We start from the raw sequence: 20,875 nt of genomic DNA, 5'->3' as shown, positions 1-20,875 counted from the left end.
TTTCTGAAAAAGACACAGGAAAATGTTCAACAACGTATTAAAGATTTCAATGGCTGAAAATGCAACTTCATGCAGTTACACAATATTGTATTAAGATTTGCTTTTCAATTCAAATACTGTTGGTATTTGTCCAATTAGTCTGCTTACAAAGATGATTACTACATTAAGTAATCTTTATGGTATGTGTCTGTACACAATTGTGGCTAGATAAATCAAAAGGTCCCAGAGAATATTTTGAAGCTTTTTCAACCTATTCTAATTCATCTGGGATTATGTGAACAGAGCTTTTAAAACTTCTACCCCAACACCATGCCCCTTTTCTTCAACACCTTTGTGGAGGTTATCAAAGGTCATCCTCAACTGCATGGAACTGGAAAAAGCCTTTTGAAATAGGTGGAAAAACATTCATTGACAAAAACTGAGCATCTACCTAGATCACTGAATATACATGGGAAAAAAAGGCTAAGAGCTCTCATGCATACAACAGAGAAACAGGTAATAAAGCCAGAAGGAACAGAAGGGATTTTGTGGTAATTTCCTTGGTTGCCACAGTGCTGAGTGCCATGCTTAACTAAAGCACATATAAAAATACTATTCAAGAAAACAGGGCCAGGCTCTTTTTAGCAGTGCCCAGCAACAGGACAAGGATCAATGAGCACGAACTGGAGCAGAGGAAGTTCCATACAAACACAAGGAAAACATACTTCACTGTGAGTGTGACAGCACTGGCACAAGCTGCCCAGAGAGGCTGTGCAGTCTCCTTTTGAGACATTCAAGACCCACCCGGACACTTTCCTATGTAAACTGCTGTAGGGAACCTGCTTTAGCAATGGGTGGGGCTAGATCATCTCCAATGATGACTTCCAATCTCTATGATTCTGTGACTCCAGTACTTCACATTTACAACATCTTTTGTAAGAAAAGATCCATGATATTGCATATTAGGAGGACATTACATTTGTAAATTTCACTCCACTGTTGATTAACTCGTGAAAATATTAAGGGCAGCCTCAGCTCCTTTACAAGGGATTCAAAAACTTTCTTTTGGACTTTCAAGCAAGATTATATGACCCACAGTAGTCCAGCAGATTTTCACCACACTGCACACCTCAGCCACTCATCTCTCAAGAAACAGCTCTGACCTTTAAATTACTCACATGTACGTACACACATTGCACATTTATGTACAGCATATGCACACACACAAATGCACACGCATCTGTTTATTTGTGCTCCACTATCTGTTTGCACTCCACTATTTACCCATCAATCTTAACACCTCTGCCTTGGGAGTATTGTTATCAATAACTAGCACTGGACTTGTGGGACTGTAATTCCTCTAGATATAAAATGAGGGGGAAAAAAATTAACCAATATAACTAAACTGACACCATTAAGCCTAACCTTAACTACAAAATGCCAGCATGTTACTGGTACTACAGTGTAAACTGTAAGATAAACAATTTTAAACTGCCCACCATGCAAGCTTCTGAACTTGTCAGATCAAAGGAGGCAACATTAAAGAGACAGAGACACGCAATTCAATAATTTTATGCATGACTGCAGAATATCTGTTTTGTATGAAAGCTCAGAGCATTCACAAACTGAAGAAATATGCATTTTATATTTTGTTCCTCCTACACAATCAAGTATACAGATTCAATATATTACCATTTAACACAATTATTTTACTATGCCAAAAAAAAAAAAGCACACTGGCATAGTTCCCCCATTTTGGCATTATATTCTAATCCATACCAAGCTTACAGTTGAAAAGTAAGGATTTTGGGAAATAATGTAAAACAACTTCATAAGCAAGCTGAATCAAATAGAAATGCTGTCAAAACTGTCAGGTAGTGGGTTTGGGTTATGACTAATTGACTTTTTCAGATTGCGCATTCTTTTTTTTTTGTTTCATCACCACTGCATCTCCCATCATGGAAAGGAAATGCTTATGCAAGGAATTTAACAGCGTCTTACTTCTGTTCAATTTCAGGGTAATACTTAAAATGACTACCCAGTAAAACCAAACCAGTTACAAAACTCCACAGGTACTTTGCACAGATCTCATTCAGATGTTCAAAAATCCTGAGAACTTATTTCTACAATCAATACTTATATCATTTCGGATTTTCTGCTACATGCCTTAGAATATCATAGTTCAATATAATCTTAAACCAGCCCTAATTCTATGAACCAGACAGCTGATGACTTTTTTACCACTAGTTAATCTTCTGAACTGTAAAGTGAATTTTTTCCATTGCTGGCAACAGCCTTCTGCAACACAAAACTGGATTAAAGGAAAAGGTTAAGATGGGAAAAAAGAAGAAAACATACTTTGTTCTGCATTGGAATTAACATTTGGCAAAATAGTATTACATATTTTAATATGAATCTTGTACACTGATGAGTCCATTGGAAAGGCTGCAGAGAGCAATTCCCCATGCACCAACACCTATCTTAGTACTAGTACAATGCATTGTAATAAGTTTATTTTTCTAAACTCTTACAATGGCACCTCAATTCCTACTATAATCTAAATATGACTGCATTAGTTGTACCATCAACAAAGCATCTCATCACAAGCATTCGTACCACAGACCCCCAAAACACAGTCATTTTGAAGGGCAGGTAGGAAGAAAAGTAGATTCAACAGCATTTTTTGAAGCACTTCTAATGCAGAGTAGAGAAAAAATAACAAAATCACATCAGTTGAAAAGTTGAACAAAGTATGACCTGAAAAAACTATTACATAATATATTCTGTAATTACTTACCGAATTTACTATTAATAACCATTCAGTTAAGTAAAACAGCATGACAAAAAAATCTTTTCAGCAACATGAACAATAAACTCACTCTTTATAAGTTAACCAAGGCAAAAAAAACATCTCTTTGGAATACGGTTCTTTTGCCTGCGTAACTAACATTTTTGCAAAGAATCCAGTCACAAAATATTTGCATTGCTGACTTACAAACTGAAGTGTTTCAACAGTTGTTTTTAAGTAGAATAGGTACTTGAGAAAACACACAAGCTTCTGTGTGATATCATAATGGCCATCCTTAAAATTGTAAGGCTTCAGATAGTAGCACTCAGAGCCTTCATCATGAGGACGTGAAGGTGTTTAAAGGAAGTCAGCAGAAGTTCTGTTTTTCTCTGCATCCCAATTAGCTTGAAGCGGAAGCTTTCAGCAAGTTCCCTGCTAGGGACTCCCCATGTTGGTAGACCCCAGCAAGCTGCTGCTCAAGACATCCAGCTCCCACACATTCCTTCCCATAGATCCTTCTGAGGGTGGGGAGAGGGTGTGTCTTGGATAAGCCTTGTTCCAACCACAAGCAGGTGGCACATGGCTCCCTGTGAATCACAGCCAACTGGAGCACTTTAAAGCAGTCCTGAGGCTACCCTAGATAGGGCTGGGCCAAATCAGAAGTGAAGAAACATGCAGACATAATTAGGATAGAGATCAAAAAACACATTCACTCTTAATCAAAAACATTTCCCCTCTTAATTCAGTCAAGTATTAATAATTTTAAAACGTCTTTGTTGTATACCTCCTCTCCTTTCCATCTATCCTGCTACAGATACAAATACTAGCAAGTTCAGGCAAGATGAGTCATGAACGGAAGGGAATATCATCTCTATCATGTCATTCATATTTCTACTGCACTCAGGATTTTTGGATCTGAAGAGGATACAGATCAGAAGAGCCCGATTGCAATGCGCTAAGAAACATACTCTTTCCTTGGGGTATTCATCAGATAGGTAACACGAAGCAGGCTGTCCCTGAATACAAGCATCTCAGCAAGCCAATGTCTGTTTGGAGACAAAGACCAACATTTATTCTTCATTTCTATGGAAATTCAATTTAATTGAATCCAAACTGGAACAACAGTGAAAAATATTGATTCAACACCCTTTTCTGCTTTCTGTAACTCTGGATACCAATAGATAAAAAAGGTGGCTAACACTACCGTTACGCTGCTAGAAGAAAAACAACTACTTGAAACCACAAAACTGGAGAATGCTGCAAATGCGAAAAAAGAGAACCACCTAATGAGAAGCTGTTACAAATGGAGTTTTTTCAAAGCCTGAGCCCAAACTACACACAGCTTCACCTGCACATGGCACAAGTTCATTAACACAAACTTCCTGAACATAGAGGGCTCTTCCAGCAACCATGCATTTTCTAAAATCTTTCTAAAATTCTTTGGGAGGTGCATTCATAGCAACTTTTAGAAATGAGAATGGGCACTCAATGCAACAGTATCAGGGAGATGTTAAAAAAGCAAAATCAAGCTTAAAAACTAAGCCTGCAGAGAGAAATTGATCTCTGACTGAAGGCATTTACTTCATTTTTTCAAAGGCAGAGGGTCAGGAAGTTGACAGAGCTAGTGATGAGGCTGATTTGTCCGTTTTTCACTATGCTTCTGTATGTGAGCTTGTTCTCTTTTTCAGTCATCTTTGAGATCTTTGAGGTTAAATAAAACCACAGATTTTTGCTTGAAAACATTTTAAGTCTTCAAAGTCCTCTTAGAACTTCTAAAAAAGAACTGTACAGTAGTAGGACTTACACCTGGTGTCATGGTTTCATGATTTTTTCTATTGGTATTCCACATCACAACATCGTGTAAAGCACTGGGAGTTAAAAGAGTCAATGCCCCACTTCCATGGACCACCTATTTTCTCAACACCTGGCTCTCAGAAGAGAAGATCTACATATCCCAGAGGACTTTGTGCTCAAGGGGAAGGCAAAGCTGGCAAGTCACGGGACTCGCACTCTCTGTCACTGCCTGGCAGTGTGTGGCTGTGCTCCACAGCCATTTCTCCTTCAGTTTAGAGTAAGGCCTTTGGTTTTGGGCACTCTCTTATTTGATTTATTAGCCTCAATTCCAATTACATTGTATTTACTATACACATTATATTATGTTGTATTATATTTTGTTATCTTGCATTCCAATATCATACTTAGTAAAATTAACTTTTCTCCTCAGATTGTTGCCACTGTTCTGTGCTTGGGCACAGCTCCCATCTCCCCACTCTCCCCTTTTTCCCTTTCCCTTTCTGGGCTGGTGGGCTTGCAAGACTGCTGCCCCTGTCGTGGACACAGACTGATCTAGATAATTCAGTGACACCTTGGAAGATCAATTTTAATTGAAATATAAAGTACCATTTTATAGTAAGCAAGTACTTACTTGCCTTCAAATCACTTGCCTTGTCTGCTCTTCTATCATCGTCCTTAGTTACAGGGAAGAGGCCTGAGGAGACTTCCATAGCACTGAAGTTCCCCATGCTGGGGTTTGTAAAGAATACATCTAATAGTCCTTAGCTTCTCAAACTTAACTGTCAAAATAATGAGGAAAAAAAGCCCACATACAAGAAATAAATAGCTTCCCTTTCTGCAGTGCCAGGACAGAATACAGACACTAGGACTAGACTGCTAGGAGGAAGAACCGCACACCTCTCAGTCACCAGCCATCTCAACACTTCAGCCAGTAGACCAATCTTAACAGTTTTTAGTCTCCCCATTATCTGACTAAGGATGCTATTTCACATCACATATTCTAGACTTCTCCTGGATCCCAGCCCTGCTCACTCTAAAGCTGCCTTGGAACGCAGGATGGAATGCAGGATGTTTGCAAACAGCTCCAGGGATTTCCAACATAAGGCACAATGACAACACTACACATCTGAAAAGAGTGTTGCGGTTTGGAGGGAGAAGTTGCCAAAGCTTTTATAGAGTCACCAGATTAAATCTTCTCTGCCTGGGGACTCTCAGGAAAACAGGGCAGAACAATAACCCATAGAGGCAGCAGCTTAACAACACTGCTACTCTACCTCTCAAATAAGTGTACCCATACAGGGATATGCATATTTTGCATTACATTAGTATGACTATGGCAATGAAGAAGATCTAAATACAACTTAATAACCCACATAAGCACATCCTCCATCATCTTGGGTGGCAGGCAACTGTCAAGAGTACCAGCCCCAACCCAGGATCAAATCTGTCCAGCATTTTCTTGCTTCAGATCACCCAACATACTATAAAATAGCATGTTAGGTAAAGGATCAAATGTACTCTACGCACAGGCTTGCTGGAGCTAGGAAGAAATGAAAGTAGCTTAACTGAAAACAAAAGTGACCCTGGCTAGATGTTAGGGAATGCTTTCTAACTGGAAGAATAACAAAGGACTGCAGCTGGGCTCTTGGAAGGCTGCAGAAAGCTGCTCTTGGAAGGTTGGTAGAGGTTCTCAAGAACAGATCAGATGAGAAAAAAATACCGTAAAGAACAAACCACATATCTGTAACGTCTTCATCTAATGCAATTTATAAAAAATTGATCACACATCCTTTTCATCCAATTCCCTTCTACTCCTATTGCTCAACAGAAGCAATCCTAGCCACTGAGAAATGACGATTTCAGCTTCAAGGAAAAAAAAATCTTGAAATCATAACGCTTGTTTTACTTTCATGCTTCCTCATACAAATATGCAGGCTTACTGGTTTTAAGAGTCAGCAGGGTTTGTGCTATTAAGTGCCTCACTGCAACCATGACAACAGAAAGTTTTAATTATTTCAAATGAGAGCAGGAAAGACATTCCAAGACTTTGCACTGAAGAAAACACCAAAGGGAAATTCAGTATAAGAATCCAACTGCAACACTGCAGATTTGAATGTTTCCAAACAACTCAAACATCTTTAAAAAGATACCCATGTGAGCAGAACTACATTTATTACAAACTACACAGGCATGTGAAAAGTAATGAAACCAAATTTACTTACAAAACATTTGCAATTCCTGAATGTTGATAGCTACCACAGCTGACACTGGTAATCTTGATCATTCGGCCAGACTTTCAGGTAGAAACTTCTAAGAATGAGCAGAACTCACAACTACTCACATCAGAGGTTTAGATACTATATTCTCACTGAAGTACTTGATTTCAGACAGAGTAACACCTGAATCAGACAATTTTCAGCTGCATATCACTACATAAATGACTCTGCAATAGTCAAACCTCCCTTCTGAAACACAGTTTTAATATGTTCATATGTGAAAAATTACAGTATTGCTTAGAGGCAGCCATTTCTTTGTGTCAGTTCCTTAAAACTGTTAAATCCACATTTAATTATGTGGAATTGGGCTTTGTTCTTTTTTTTTTTTGGTGGTGACGGTGTGGTTTTGGCTTGTTTTTTGGGTTGTTCTTTTTTTGGGGGGGGAGGGGAGGCTGAAGGTTTGTTGGTTTTATAATATTAACTTAACAGATAAAACCTGGTAACTTCTGTTTCTAGCACTGAATTAGAAAATGCCAACTCATTATGCTAAGACACTGCTTTCCAGTTTTAGCTCATGGATCTAACACTCGTAAAACCAGGCACGGTAAAGAAATCTTTATGTAAGTGATACTGTATCGATAGTTATTTTGTAACTGTTAATTCAGGTCTTAGGACAGATTTCCAGAATTATCTTAGTGCCAAACATAATCTTTAAAAATACCAGCTTTGGAAAGACTTACACATTTGTCTAAATGCTTTTGAAAATAAATATCATGCCTCTTCTGCCTATGATTACATGATGCAATAGACATCAACAGGATCTTCCTTACTACGGCCAAATCCTTGCAATTTCTTCTTTTTTTTAATGTATCATTTTTTGTTGTCTTGCCATTTTTTTTTATTCCCTTGAATCCCTTGAAAGGAATGTCTGATTGGCTGAAGCCAGTGGGATGAGGTTCAACAAGACCAAATGCTGGGTCCTGCACTTTGGCCGCAACAACCCCAGGCAAAGCTACAGGCTTGGGGTGGAGTGGCTGGAAGGCTGTTTAGAGGAAATGGATATGGGGGTATTGACTGATGCTCAGCTGAACATGAGCCAGCTGTGTGCCCAGGTGGCCAAGAAGGCCAATGGCATCCTGGCTTGCATCAGGAACAGTGCTGCCAGCAGGAACAGGGCAGTGATTGTCCGCTGTATTCAGCTCTGGTGAGGCCGCATCTCAAGTGCTGTGTCCAGTTTTGGGCCCCTCACTGCAAGAAAGACACTGAGACCCTGAATCACGTGCAGAGAAGGGCAGTGAAACTGGTGAGGGGTCTGGAGCACAAGTCTTATGAGGAGCGGCTGAGGGAGCTGGGATTGTTCTGTGTGGAGAAGAGGAGGCTCAGGGGAGACTTCATTGCTCTCTATAACTACCTGAAGGGAGGTTGTAGGGTCAGCTCTTCACCTGTGTAACTGGTGATAGGGCTAGAGGAATGGCTTCAAGCTGCGCCAGGGGAGATCAAGCTGGATGTTAGGAAATACTACTTCTCTGAAAGAGTGGTCAGGCACTGGAATGGGCTGCCCAGGGAGGTGGTGGAGTCACCAACCCTGAAGGTGTTCAAGAAACATTTGGACATTGTGATGAGGGACATGGTTTAGTGAGAACTATTGGTGCTACAAGCTACCTTTGCAGCTTTGTGCAGAAGATACTTAAAATCTTCAGGCTCACCTGCAAACCTTCAAGCTGCTCCTGTAGTCATAGTGTATCTCCCTGCCAGCCCACTCCAGGGAGTCTGTCAAACTGGTATTTCTAACCTATTATCCTTCCCACTTAAGGAAAGCAAAAAATAGTTTGCTTCTGTACAGATTCTTTTCACAGCTTTTTACCTTCATAAATGTTCTGTAGTAAAAACAGAACATCCTTACCTAGAACTATGACATTCCTGCAGCAAGTAAATACAGGTCAGTTCTTCGCAATCCATCCATCCATCCCACATGCTTATTATTTGGAGAGAATGCCTAGTGCTGTTTACCCACAAAATTTATGCTGTCGAAAGAACAACCCAAATCTAATCAGACGTCCTACAGCATAGAGATAATATTCCTTGAACTGACAGCATGCCCTCTTTTCTCCTTCATTTTAATCTGCAAACATGCTGTCATGACCAAAAATCATTCTAAAAAGAAAAAAAAAACTCAGGTGCCAATGTGTACAGGAGGAAACAGCTGTATACTTGAACAACTACCTTCATGTATCAGGAATACTAAAGCATAAACTAATAGTCAATGTATTGTTTAATTAAATGTTTGGTCCCTTCTTCCAGACAGAAAATGGCTAGCTCTTGACAGAACACAAGACTTCCTTTGTGTATGCTTTAAACAATCTCTACTGCAACTTCTTGTAAACAGTTTGTCTGGTTCCCTGCTCCAGTTTCAGACTTAGAAGAGCTAAGAAGAATCGTGCTTTTCCCTGCATCATGACCTTTTTTCCTCTTTGCAAGGCTGTGCTGTTTTGAAAGTGCCTATCAGCCAGATCAGGTTTCCTGCTCCTTGTAACTCTGCCCAGTAATGGTCTAAACTGACTTCAAATTGCAAGCACATCTGCATGCATGGTGAACCCACAGCACACACCTGCTTCTTACAAGCAATGTACTCCTTGCTAGCTACCTTACGTGACAGCATGCTTCCAGTTTGGCATGCTCTGATGAGGTCAAGAACATTATCTTGATTTTTGTTCCCTCAGAAATCAATGTTTAAAATTCAACTGCTACAGTTCCAAGTTAATTTTCTTATCCCACATTCTTTCAGTATGCACAAAATAAAACACAAATCAGAACAAACCTGAGAAACCACACAGTAAGTAGCAACCCATAAAGTACCTTTCTTTTCAGTAATGACACTGTGTCATTGCGGAAATTTATGTCAAGTGTAGTAAGATGAAGAACTAAATTCACCCTTAGCAAAAGCAAAAGAAACTCGCACCAAGTTCCACAGAATGAGATTAGCCAAATGGTAGATTTTATACAAACATACACAAAGAATAATCTCTGTTAAAGCAAGGAGGTGGACACCGCACACACTGATAGAACTTCAGAAGATAGTTGAGTACAGTAATGAATACTGGCTTGTACTTTTGTGACTTCTCAAGTGCATGCTTAAACATGCTCAAACAGTAGAGCAGGCATATTAAAAAAAATACGTGTTTTGAATCATCAAGAGAAGGCACTTGGTAGGATAAAATAAAACTGAAGAAAATTCCACTTACCCTTTTGATTTAGGAGTTTCTCTAAGTGGATTATTTGCTTATGAAAAGTTCTGAATTAATTATTTTGTAGGGAGGTTTAGCTATGTTGTCCTACTGCAAAGCTCAACCCTGACCTACATAATTCTCATGAGCAATAAATAAAGATACTGCATATCTAAGAGGGCAAAAAAAAGACATCTAAAATGAAAAACTAGTTTCTGTTCATTTTCAATGAACTCATCTGGTTTAATTTCCCCTAGTCAGGTTTTCCTCTCAGCAAAGTATGCCCAATCAGAAGCATGCCTTCCTGTGGGACTTATGCCTTCTTACAGAGCTTCTGCAAGCTACAGGGGGGAAAAATGAGGTTATTACAATTCAAATTAATGCAAAGAAAAACAACAAAACAAAAGAACATTTGCGATACTTCTCTCCTTTTGACATTATAGATTCCAGCTCCTAAACATCCTCCTTTCACAAAGACCCCCTCTAATTTCTATACAGACATACACACAATGTCAGAAAGATATTTTTTTCTGACCCACCATGCTGACTTCTATTCACTTGTATTTGTTCAACAAAGCGGAGTTTGTAAACTAACATGACTTGCACTTCAGATCATCTTCAAGAAAAGTCTTCAGAAATCAGCTCACAAAAATTGCTTTCCTTGCAGGAAGCAGGAAAAGACAAAAAGCAGCTCCACAATCATGGAATAAAGAGTCAGTCTTGAGAACAATAAGCACAGCTTTCATGCTTTCAACAGTTGGACCTAAAACCTGAATGCCAAAGAAAGGACAAGGATGACTAAAAAAAAATTTAACTTTTAATGAAAAGGCAGAAAGTTTGTATGTCTCTTTTATGTGAATAATAATCTAACATCTTTGAACAAGATCTAACATGTTTTATTTTCAAGAGTCATAATTTATTGAGTCTGCCCGTAGAAAAATTGGGTCCAATTTGGCTCTGCTTGAAGTCAGTGCTGAAGCATGCTAAAACATCTTTTGCTTTCACTGTATTGAAACCAAATTCTCAATTTATTCTCAAATCAGAGAAAAGCTCTAGTAAGCTCACTATTGCTTTCACAAGATAAAGAAATGCTATCACCAAATCACTGCCCAAGGAAGAGTACTACCTTTTGCCAGAATACCCCACAAATAATAAATTACTGAAGGAATCAGAGGGCTGAGAGCATTTTCTTTGTAATAAATCTTCTCCACATCTATTTGGAGCACTGGGATAGGTGAAAATACAAACCTTGCTTTTGAAGGGGAAAAGGGCTTGCGAAGGTGATTTTAAGGAGTCTAGAGTTGTCAAGTGTTAACTCTGAAAACCAGAAGACTATTCATAGTAATACAGAATAATGCTGTATCTTTGAAAGATATCAGAAGCTTTTGTTTCTAAATATGATCCTACACATTCAAAGCACACACAGAAAAGTAAACTGAAGCATTCACGCAACTCAAAAGTTGCGCACAAAATGAAAAGGTCATGCTGAGACATTTTTATATAGGAAAAAAAAGAATGGGAGGAAGAATATGACTGAAGAATCACTTAAAGCAGAAGCAAAACATTTGGTCTTTTGAATGCTAGGGCTTTATTCAATCCTTAAAAAAATACTAAAAAACACCTTCAAGTCAATCCTGCCCAAAGCAGTTGATGCAAATGAAACCTAAAAAGCTGAGGGCAAGTCAGGACATCCACGCACTTCTTCAAAAGGTTTCATAACAAGCTTTTGTAGCTTTCTCTCCTTCTTTCTCAGAGGAAACATCAACCTGGAAAAAGTGTTTTGCCAGTATAACCATACCATCAATTTGCATCTCCCCCTCATTTGCCCCAGGCCTTTGTCTCCTGACCACCACTACTGAACTAAGGCTACCTTTCCTCTCCCATGATCCATGCTAAAGCACCTTAATTTCCTGTAAACAAAGGTCTATGCATAGTTGTCAGGACTATTTGCTGTATGGTCCTCAATATAAACAGCCTAGTTGCAGTTCTTCCAGGCAGTCTTCCACATTACCTACCTTCACAGCACCTGATACATACCACTTATTCCTCACTCTCATTGAAAATCAGAACTATGACGGCCAGAGACTCGGCTCCTTCTTTTATTCTGACATATAAAATGAATAAATCATCTATGCAATGAAAGGTTGTCTCCCAGCATTACACAAACTTCAAATAAAACTCCAAGGGGAAGGTCTGAGCTACGTGCAACATGGTACAGATATGTCCATTGAGGACCATTGAGCCCATGATGCCTGGGGCTCCTTGTACTCCATCCATAATGCTCTCATCTCAGATAGAACAAGCATGGCCTCAGAAAACTTGAGAATCTAAAGATTTCTCAACATGTATTAAAACTGAAAAAGCAGTTGTTGTCATATAAGTGTTTTTCCTCCTTTTGGAATTCTGAGTAGTGACCTTCACCAATGCCTTGTAAACACACATCTTACACTAAAACACACTCACCCTTGCGGGTTCTCAGCATAGCCCCTTATAAAGACGGCTCTGTCATAAATGAAAAGTTATCCTGAGAAATACAGTTACGTGCTAAACAAGAACCAGGTCCAGTGCAGTGCAGTGCAGTGCAGATTAACCTGCCTTAATCTGCAAGACAGTCAAATGCCTTTTATTCTGCAAAGCACTAAAATGTGTGCTTACTCACATAAGTAATCATGCCACATTTTACCACTAATCACATGTCATTTTCTGTATTCAGAATATTTTTCATGCATTTAGAAATAAAAGATGCTCCTTTTCCCTTGCTAAAAGGTGTCCTGTCTCATATGGTGTACTGAAGGATGAATTCTTTGGCCTAGTTCACATTTTCCAGAGAACACAGTAAAGATACCGAACTGCAGAGCCACTTATTACATCACATTCAACCACGTACAGATGTTACCCACCCATTTGAAACTTTGTTAACTAGACCTAGACAAATAAAAAGCATTTTCTTGTCTGCAGTACAAAGAACTATTTGTGGCCCTAACAAGTGTAAGGACTAAATGCGGACAAAAAGCAAACAAACAAAAAAACACAAACTACACAAAATATAGCCCACTTTCTCCTCCACATTAGTAATTATCCATGACTATAAAATAGTGAATTTATTCCATATTTTTAATATGTAAGTAGGAGTAGAGGTTAGTTTTCACAGACTATAATGGATCCCCCTCATTAAATAACACTAACAGTAGACTGCTGAGATGGTCTGCCACATCTATGCATCTCCATCACATTGCACCAAGACAAGAACAGCAAAACAATCACCAGAGGCAAAGAGAAAGAAGGAACTGTTTAAGAGCAATCCTTTCAAAACTCTATGAGACTTTTAAGAAACAAACTTCAAAACAGCACCCTTTTTCTGTATATTGACAAGGCATTCCAGTCCCTAAAGATTTCTGTGAAGAATGACCCCTATTTTACATTTTACTGTTCTTTTCAGTAACGGCAGCTTATACTGTCAATTCAGAGACATCACTGAGGTTTCTCATTTCCTGCTTTGGAAAGGATCTATTAGAATAATTAGATTGAAAAGTTTCTTCCCTTATCATCACATTTCTTTTCCTCTCTCACTGATACTCCCAATTGTACTCAACTTCTAATTCTGTCCTTTCCATAGCCAGTGCTGTCCTTTCAGTCAAATAAACAATGCAATTCCTCTCGCTAGTGTGATGACATCTGCCTGTGGTCTATATCCACCTTAGACTGGTCCTCTCTGGCCCTTTTTCTTACAGGTGAGCACCTGCCTCCCCAGGACTCACTGAGCATGGTCAACTCATAACTAGTGGCACAGCAGACAAAACAAGGTGTGGCTGCCTTACAGTGACATAAATCTCTAAATATGACTATTTAAATTTTAGCTTTTAAAAAAATTAATAACCTCACAGTACTTATGGATGCAAACCAAGGAACACAACCTTCTCACAGAGATTAAAGGGCATGCTCCCACTTGGAAGAATAGACAGGCTCCCCTCTGAAAAGCGCAACACAACCAAAGGAGCCCAGCTCTCATTTTGCAATGTTTCTGTTGTCTTTCTACTTCTAAGTAATAGCATGTGGCAACCCCAGGCATGCCCCTTTGACCCCTGTGCCTGCAGGGTTTTCAACCACCACTAAGACAGAATACAAAGGAAGAAGCGGGAACAAAAGCACGATCAACACAGAAATTACATCTTGATTTTAAGTTACGAAACTGAATTGATACACAGTAAGTACAAGATCTGAAATGTACTAAAATGCAGTCTACAAAAGTCTACTCAGATTTTGAAACATTACTTGACTGTAAAGATCTCACTTGTGATGAAAATACAGCAAATAAACCTGTAAGATCACTACCAAAAAAGGCAATTATCTTGAGGAAAATACTATTTGAAGAAAAACAAAAAAACAACGGAGGACAAGAAACAAAAAAGGAGACTAAAGCAGTAATCTGACATCTTTCTACCAATAATATTAGTATCATTAATGGGGCAACATGATCAATATGTAACCTCTTACTTTTTCACACATTTTTAATAGCACCTTGGTAACATGTATTATACAGCATGAAATAACAACAACAACAAAAAAAAACCCCAGCAACTTACTAGTTAAATTATCTTTCTGAAGCATGATCCCAATTATTTAGTCTCTCTAAGAATTTCTTTGATATCAAGCGGTTCCAGCTCCCAGCAATTTTCTTTCCTGAGTGCAAGAGGAAGGGTAGCAATTCTGCAAGTAAATTCAGTTTGAGAACTGAACATAAAACATAATATCAACAGATGGCATTTAACTACACTAAGTAGTCCAATACAAGAAATGCTAATTCCAGTTTACCAAAATCCAAAAGGAAGTTTAATAAGACCACCGCCTCACAAACTTTACATTTGCTCTGATTATATTATTTATATTAAAGAAATTATTACTCATTGAAACCAGCGAACAGACTCCTCTGACAATATTACTGCTCGAATCTCAGGGCAACTAAGAGGAAACTTCATTTAAAAGTCAATGGATTTCCTTCGTGCTGTCATGCTGGTTTCATTAATTTAGTTAAATGCACCTAGGGAAAACAGTATCTCAGCGTTCATTTATTTTCTGGTTACTCCCCAGAGTGTTTTGCTGGTCCCATCTGCAAAGACCTCAGTAAAATTAGTAATCTACTTCATATATGTGACAGTGATTTTTGAGAAGTGCTTAATAGCAAGGTATGTGAATCCTCTTGTTCCTTTCATTTCTTTTCAATTAGAGCACTGGAACACCACACAATTCCACATGTGCCACCTTGCACACAGTGCACAATCACATTTCCTCATCCTTTCCCATATCCATAATAAAAAGATAAAAATTTAGAATCCTCCTCATGTGATGTGCTATGGAATACAAATAATTCACACTTTTCTTAGAAATATTTTTGTAGCTCTTATTAGAAAACATCTTTAGTGATACCACATCTCTGAAGAAAATCATGCATTTATACACACTTAGATTTTGTTTAGACTATTTGTTTAGCTTCCCCGCTGACAAGCAAAATATGCACAACTGACAGAATCCTGCAGTTTTTATAAAGAAAAGAAATGATAAGGTTTCAAACAAGACTTGGAAATAGTTTTTCTAAATATTGTTTCAGTTTAAAAAGAACAAGATTTCAAAATTCTGTTCTTTAAATACTGTGATAACAAAGGTTTAACTTTGGTTAACTATCCTTTTCACAAGATTCTGAGCATTCCTCTACAACACACTGAACATCTAGAAGAGTCTGGATTGAAAACATCTCTCAATCCATTCGAACCAAGGCAAAGGAAAGAACAGCCACATGTAATGTGCTTGAGTTTTCATACTGCACTTTAACAGCACAGACCAAAATTTCTATAGGTCAAAAGCAGCTGCAATCTACCATTAAAAAGATTTTTAGGCTTTCTGAAACAGTGTACTTGCGTAAGGAAAAAAAATTTATAACAGAAACATGCTTTTTGAAAGACACAGAAACATAACAGAAATTATTATCACTAAGAACATGTCTCGTATTCACATAGCTAATGACTGCCAATATGATTTTCAGTGCTGACTCTCAAGTTGAATCACTAGCAAACGATGAGATCTTCCTAGTTGCAGGAATCTATGCTCTGCTGGCACGTGTATTCACTAAGTGTTTATATCAGGAGAAATACGTATTTACTGGTGTCCCCTAGAACTAAATTAGTTTATGCCAAAGGTACACCCACATTTTTTTGTGTGTTATAGTTTGCAGGCATGAACTCTGGAACAATTTAAAGTGCTCAGATTTAAAAAGAAAGAGAGATCTCCAAGGGGGAGTGAAAAAAGCCAGCTAATCTTTCTGCAAAAGGTTATCACAAGCATGAGTCACAGCAGAATTTTCAAGGCAGTACAGAGTTTCCTCAACACCCAATAATGCAAATGGTTCAATAAAGCACAGCTTCAGTGACAATTACTCTTAGTAGAGCCAATGTGTGTGACATACAAAATCCATCCATAGTCAGACATCGTATCAGAATACTACTGACATGCCCTGTAACTCCACCGAATAAAAAGTGCCTACCAGATGCAGCTTTGCATAAAGCTGCCTAACTTACTGTTCGATCTGTATGATGACAGGTTAAAATAACAGTCCTGGAAAAGCAAAAAAAAAAAAATTGTTTCAATTACCAAGTAATTCTTGTTAGTAATGAGTTTTATTAAAATCTCTTAACTGGTGTCATAAACACCACTGTTAGGGTTCCATACACGAGCCTGAACAGATGCCTCAATTTGCACCATATGCTTCCATCAGGCACACAGTACCAGAACACAGCAAATAGACTCTTTCAAATCCCAAACTGTCTGGACTAAAAAATGCCATTGCCTTTTTGTCTCAAAATACTTGCTCTCCCAAATACCTCCCTCAGACAATGGGCTACAGGGAAACAAAAACTGCTATGTAATATTTGATTTCCTGATTTTGTAGCTGTTATCAGCCTACTGTAAGCCTGACAGCTGGAGAACCAATTTGCACCTTTCCACACTTACTCTCACCTGACACCGCAAAGATATAAAGAGAAAACAGCAAGACAGCATGGCCAGCAGTGAAAAAACATGGAAAATCATGAGGAGCAAAAGCCACTCAGAGCTGCAACATGGAAGAGATAACCTGAGCACCGCCAGGGGTGAGGCCCAGGCCTCAGGCTCCAGTGACCTTGTGCAAGGCTAGATGCTGGCCCACCTGCTGCAAGACCCTGGAGAGTTGCTTGATCTCCTTGCACCTCATCTTGCCCTGCCTGCGTGCAGGAAAAGCAGACTTCTTTCCCTGAGGAGCCCTCAGAAATCCATAGAGGATGACCAGCTCTGAGAGCCTTGTTCTCCCACCAGCCCTGTGCAGTGTTTCAATCAAGTTCACACATAATTGTTCTGTATCAAGAGTACATTAATAGAGTTCATAACTCAAAAAATGTCATATTTTGTTACATATAGTTGCTGTCAAATACATCGAGACAGATTTAAGTGTCATGCAAATCAAGTAAAACATTTTTCAAACTTCCAGGGTAAGTATCTGCTTCAAGCCTTTATTTCAGATTGACAAAAACAGCAATGTTGCTGAGAGCTCCTGGAGACAGACTTAGCCTGTCACCCTTCACAGCAAACACCATTAAATCCACTGCAACCAGGTATATATACAGACAGTACATTGCAAATACTTAGGGCAGAAGGATGGAATAGTGTCACTTTTATAACCACCTAAAAATCTCTTTTGTAATTGAGAACAATTTGCAAAATTTTACAAAAGCCGTAAGCTTCCTGGGTGACTATAAACCCAATTAAACATGTGAAAACAGAAGAAAGAAGGAAATCTTAGTTTTAGAATAAAATACATAAAAACACTCATAATCCATACCTTGTGCCAAAGCTGAAATACTGTAAAAAAAGATTCACTAAGAATGCGTTTTTAGAGGTTTGTATGCCAACAAACAAAACATTCAGCAAATTTATATAACTAGTTTATCTCTTGCTTAAAACATCAAATTTGTCAGAATTTGTCAAATTGTAAGATCTTTTTTTCTATAAAATAATCATGTAACTTCAGTGGAAAATCACAGAAAAAAAGCAATTTAAAGTAGCATAAACCCTCTGGTTTCTGGTTCTATCCTCTGTCCTAAAGAGGACCAGAATCCAACTGAGGACTAACGTAGAAAAAGTGATGGCTGCTCTTCAGCTAGACATGCACTGCTCTTCACACACAGCTGTACAAACACAACAGAGAAATAACACAAAGGTAGAAACCACTGACGAGGTCAGAGAGCTGCACAGCTCCCTTCTGCTCATGGAACTGGAGCACCAGGGCTTGGTTTCACATTATACAAATTAAATCTAAAAAAAAAAAAAAAAAAAAAAAAAAAAAAAAAAAACTCTAACAAAAAGACTGCTAAAAAAAAAAAAAAAAAAAAAAAAAAAAAAAAAAAAAAAAGATTCTTCTTTCCCTGAAGTTCCCGAAGTTGTAATCCCTTGTGCTGACTGTACAATATTAGCCAACTATTACTTTTCTGTCAAATCCACAAACTGTTTCAGTTCACTCCACAACCGCTCAATGGGAAAGGGAATTATCAACAATTCAGTGAATGGGAATTCAACACTGGGAATGCGCAGGTGGAAGGGATCAAATCTTCAGCATCACACCACAGCCAGGTCGCAGCAACAATGGCAGGAAACCACACCCTGATCTGAAACAAGACCATTCCCAGCACTTCAAGTCTCAGATTCTTAAAGCGGAGTTGTGCCTTTTTTAGACCCTTTCCTACACTTGGGATGATTTTGTCAGACACTGCACAGAACCACCACCTTTCAGGTCTTGGATTTGTGAAGCTAACTACAAGACTATTTCTGGACTTTTTCTGCAGATTATTCCTCAAATATTCTTCCATGACTGCACAGACAAGTTTTTCAGATGTGTCAAAGCTCACATCTGAAAGACCTTAGGTAGGTACTGAATTCCAGTATCATTGCAATTTGCTTACTCCTCTGCACTAAGCTTAGATTTTTGAGGTATCTGCAGGTTGCGGGTTCTGCAAAGCATGAAAGTTTTCTGTACACACAGAGCTGGTAATGCCAAAGATTATGGTTATATTTATACTGTTAATTACAAGCTCTCTGTTCCTCCTTTCCTTTCTTTTCAACCAGCTTACTGGTTGCTCCAGTAAACTTCAGTCACTGGAGCTGACACATACAGGCTATCCAAGCAAAAACTGTGTATTCTTTGAATTGTCTCATCCGTTTTCCAGAATCAAATTAGAAGAACTGTTATTTTCTGTCATTTGTTTGATTTCCTGATTCAAGCTATTTTGCTAATATTTCCAAGACCTCGTGTTGTGCTTAAAGTGTCCAAGACGCACCATTTTGCTGTTTCCGGGCTTACCCAAACCCGACCAAGTCAAAGGCCTTCAGCAAAACCTCGGCTTCCACTCATTCTGCTGGGGCTCGGCAGCGCGAGGCGGAGAGCCGCAGCGCAAAGCCGCGCGATGGAGCCCGGCAGGACCGGCCCGGCGCCGGGCTGGGGAGCCATCAGCCACCGCCAAAGGGGGCTGCTGCTACCGGGGGCCGGGGAGGCACCGCCGGGAGCGGCGGCTCAGGGGGGCTGCGCAGCACACTCTTCTATTTCTTCTTCTCTGCGGCACGTACAGGAAAACACTCGCGTGGAGAATCCGGAGTGCTCCGCGCTGTCCGGCACCTGCTGACTGAAATCCTACAGCTTTCCAAGGCGCGCGTCTTCCCGGGTCACCCGTCCCTCACCAGACCACAAGCAAAGCCACCCCATAATTTTTTTCGCCTCCCGCGGGATCCCCGGGACCCCTCCCGGCCGCACGACCAGACGCGAGGCAGCGCCGCCGCCCGCCCTCACCTTGATGCCCTGCTGATGCGTGGTGAGGGTCAGCTTGGACTCGTCCAGGAACAAAACTTCGCAGTAGAATTCCTCCGGGACGGCGCAGAAGCAGCCCATGCCTGCTGGGCTCCGGGGGCCGATTAGGGCTGAGCCGCAGCCGGGCAGGGCCGCCTCGAGCTCCGCGCCCCGCCGCGTCTGCTGCAGGCCGGGGCCGCTATAGTTCAGCGCCCGGCCCCGCGGGACCGCCCTCCGCCGCGGCCATCCCCGCGGGAGCGCTCGGACGGGGCTGCGGGCAGCTCTCCGCCGGGAGGCAGACGCGGAGCTGCGGAGGAAGGAGTCGGGCACGGCCCTCGCTGTCACAGCGCTCCACCGCCGCCCCGGGGAGGTGCCGAGCCGCCCACCCGCCCGTCCCCCTCCCCGTGCGCGCACGTTCCCTCGCTGCCTCTTTGTGCGGTGGAGCGGCCACCGAGGCAGCGCCGCGGCTTTTGCGCCCGCCGACCCCGCTCTAACGGAGCCGCGGGCGGCCGGGTCCGGTGCGGAGGCCGCAGACGGCACCTGTCCGCCGAGCGCTGCCCCGCCGCTCGGCGCTGCCGGCGGAGCGTCCCCCCCCCCGGCTCTAGCCTAGACCCAGAGCCGCCCTGCCCGCCGCCGCCCCGCCCGGCCGCGGCCCGCGCCGCGGCAGCAGTGACCCCTGCTGGGCCCGGGCAGGCCGGGCTCCTCGCGGGCGTCGTGTCGAGGATGATTGATGGGTTTTTCCCGCGTGTGGTGGCGGAGTGCTGGAGAAAACGGCGGCGGGGTCCGGGAAAGGATGGCTTTAAAGCCACGGCCAGAAGTGCCTTCTGGTGTAAATAGTGAACTTGCTGCAAATGCGTTTAAGAACTATCGGTCCTGTGAAAAAAACAGGATGTAAAAGAAGTTGCAAGTGCTTCTGTATAATTCCTGGACCACTCAGTTGTCCACCTGTGTTTTATTGCTACCAGTGCTACCCATATTGTATGTTTTCTCCCCTTCAATCAGAGGTTAAGCCCCG

General features: G+C 40.7%; 1 protein-coding gene across 1 annotated transcript in view; it reads right to left on the bottom strand.

Annotated features, from left to right (window-relative positions):
- The window catches only part of EPB41L4A (erythrocyte membrane protein band 4.1 like 4A), a gene marked incomplete at both ends in the record, with an annotated part of 129,664 nt that extends 109,702 nt beyond the window's left edge, over positions 1–19,962 (bottom strand). Inside the window, one exon of the mRNA XM_079548648.1 lies at positions 19,864–19,962. Coding sequence (XP_079404774.1) covers positions 19,864–19,962 — 99 coding nt within the window. The remainder of the gene's footprint in view (positions 1–19,863) is intronic.
- Positions 19,963–20,875: the final 913 nt, after the last annotated feature.

Source organism: Tetrao urogallus (genome assembly GCF_951394365.1).
Source record: "Tetrao urogallus genome assembly, chromosome: Z".
NCBI classification, from domain to species: domain Eukaryota; kingdom Metazoa; phylum Chordata; class Aves; order Galliformes; family Phasianidae; genus Tetrao; species Tetrao urogallus.
Note: the sequence above shows the minus strand (reverse complement) of the source record. Positions and strands in the feature narration are given on the sequence as shown.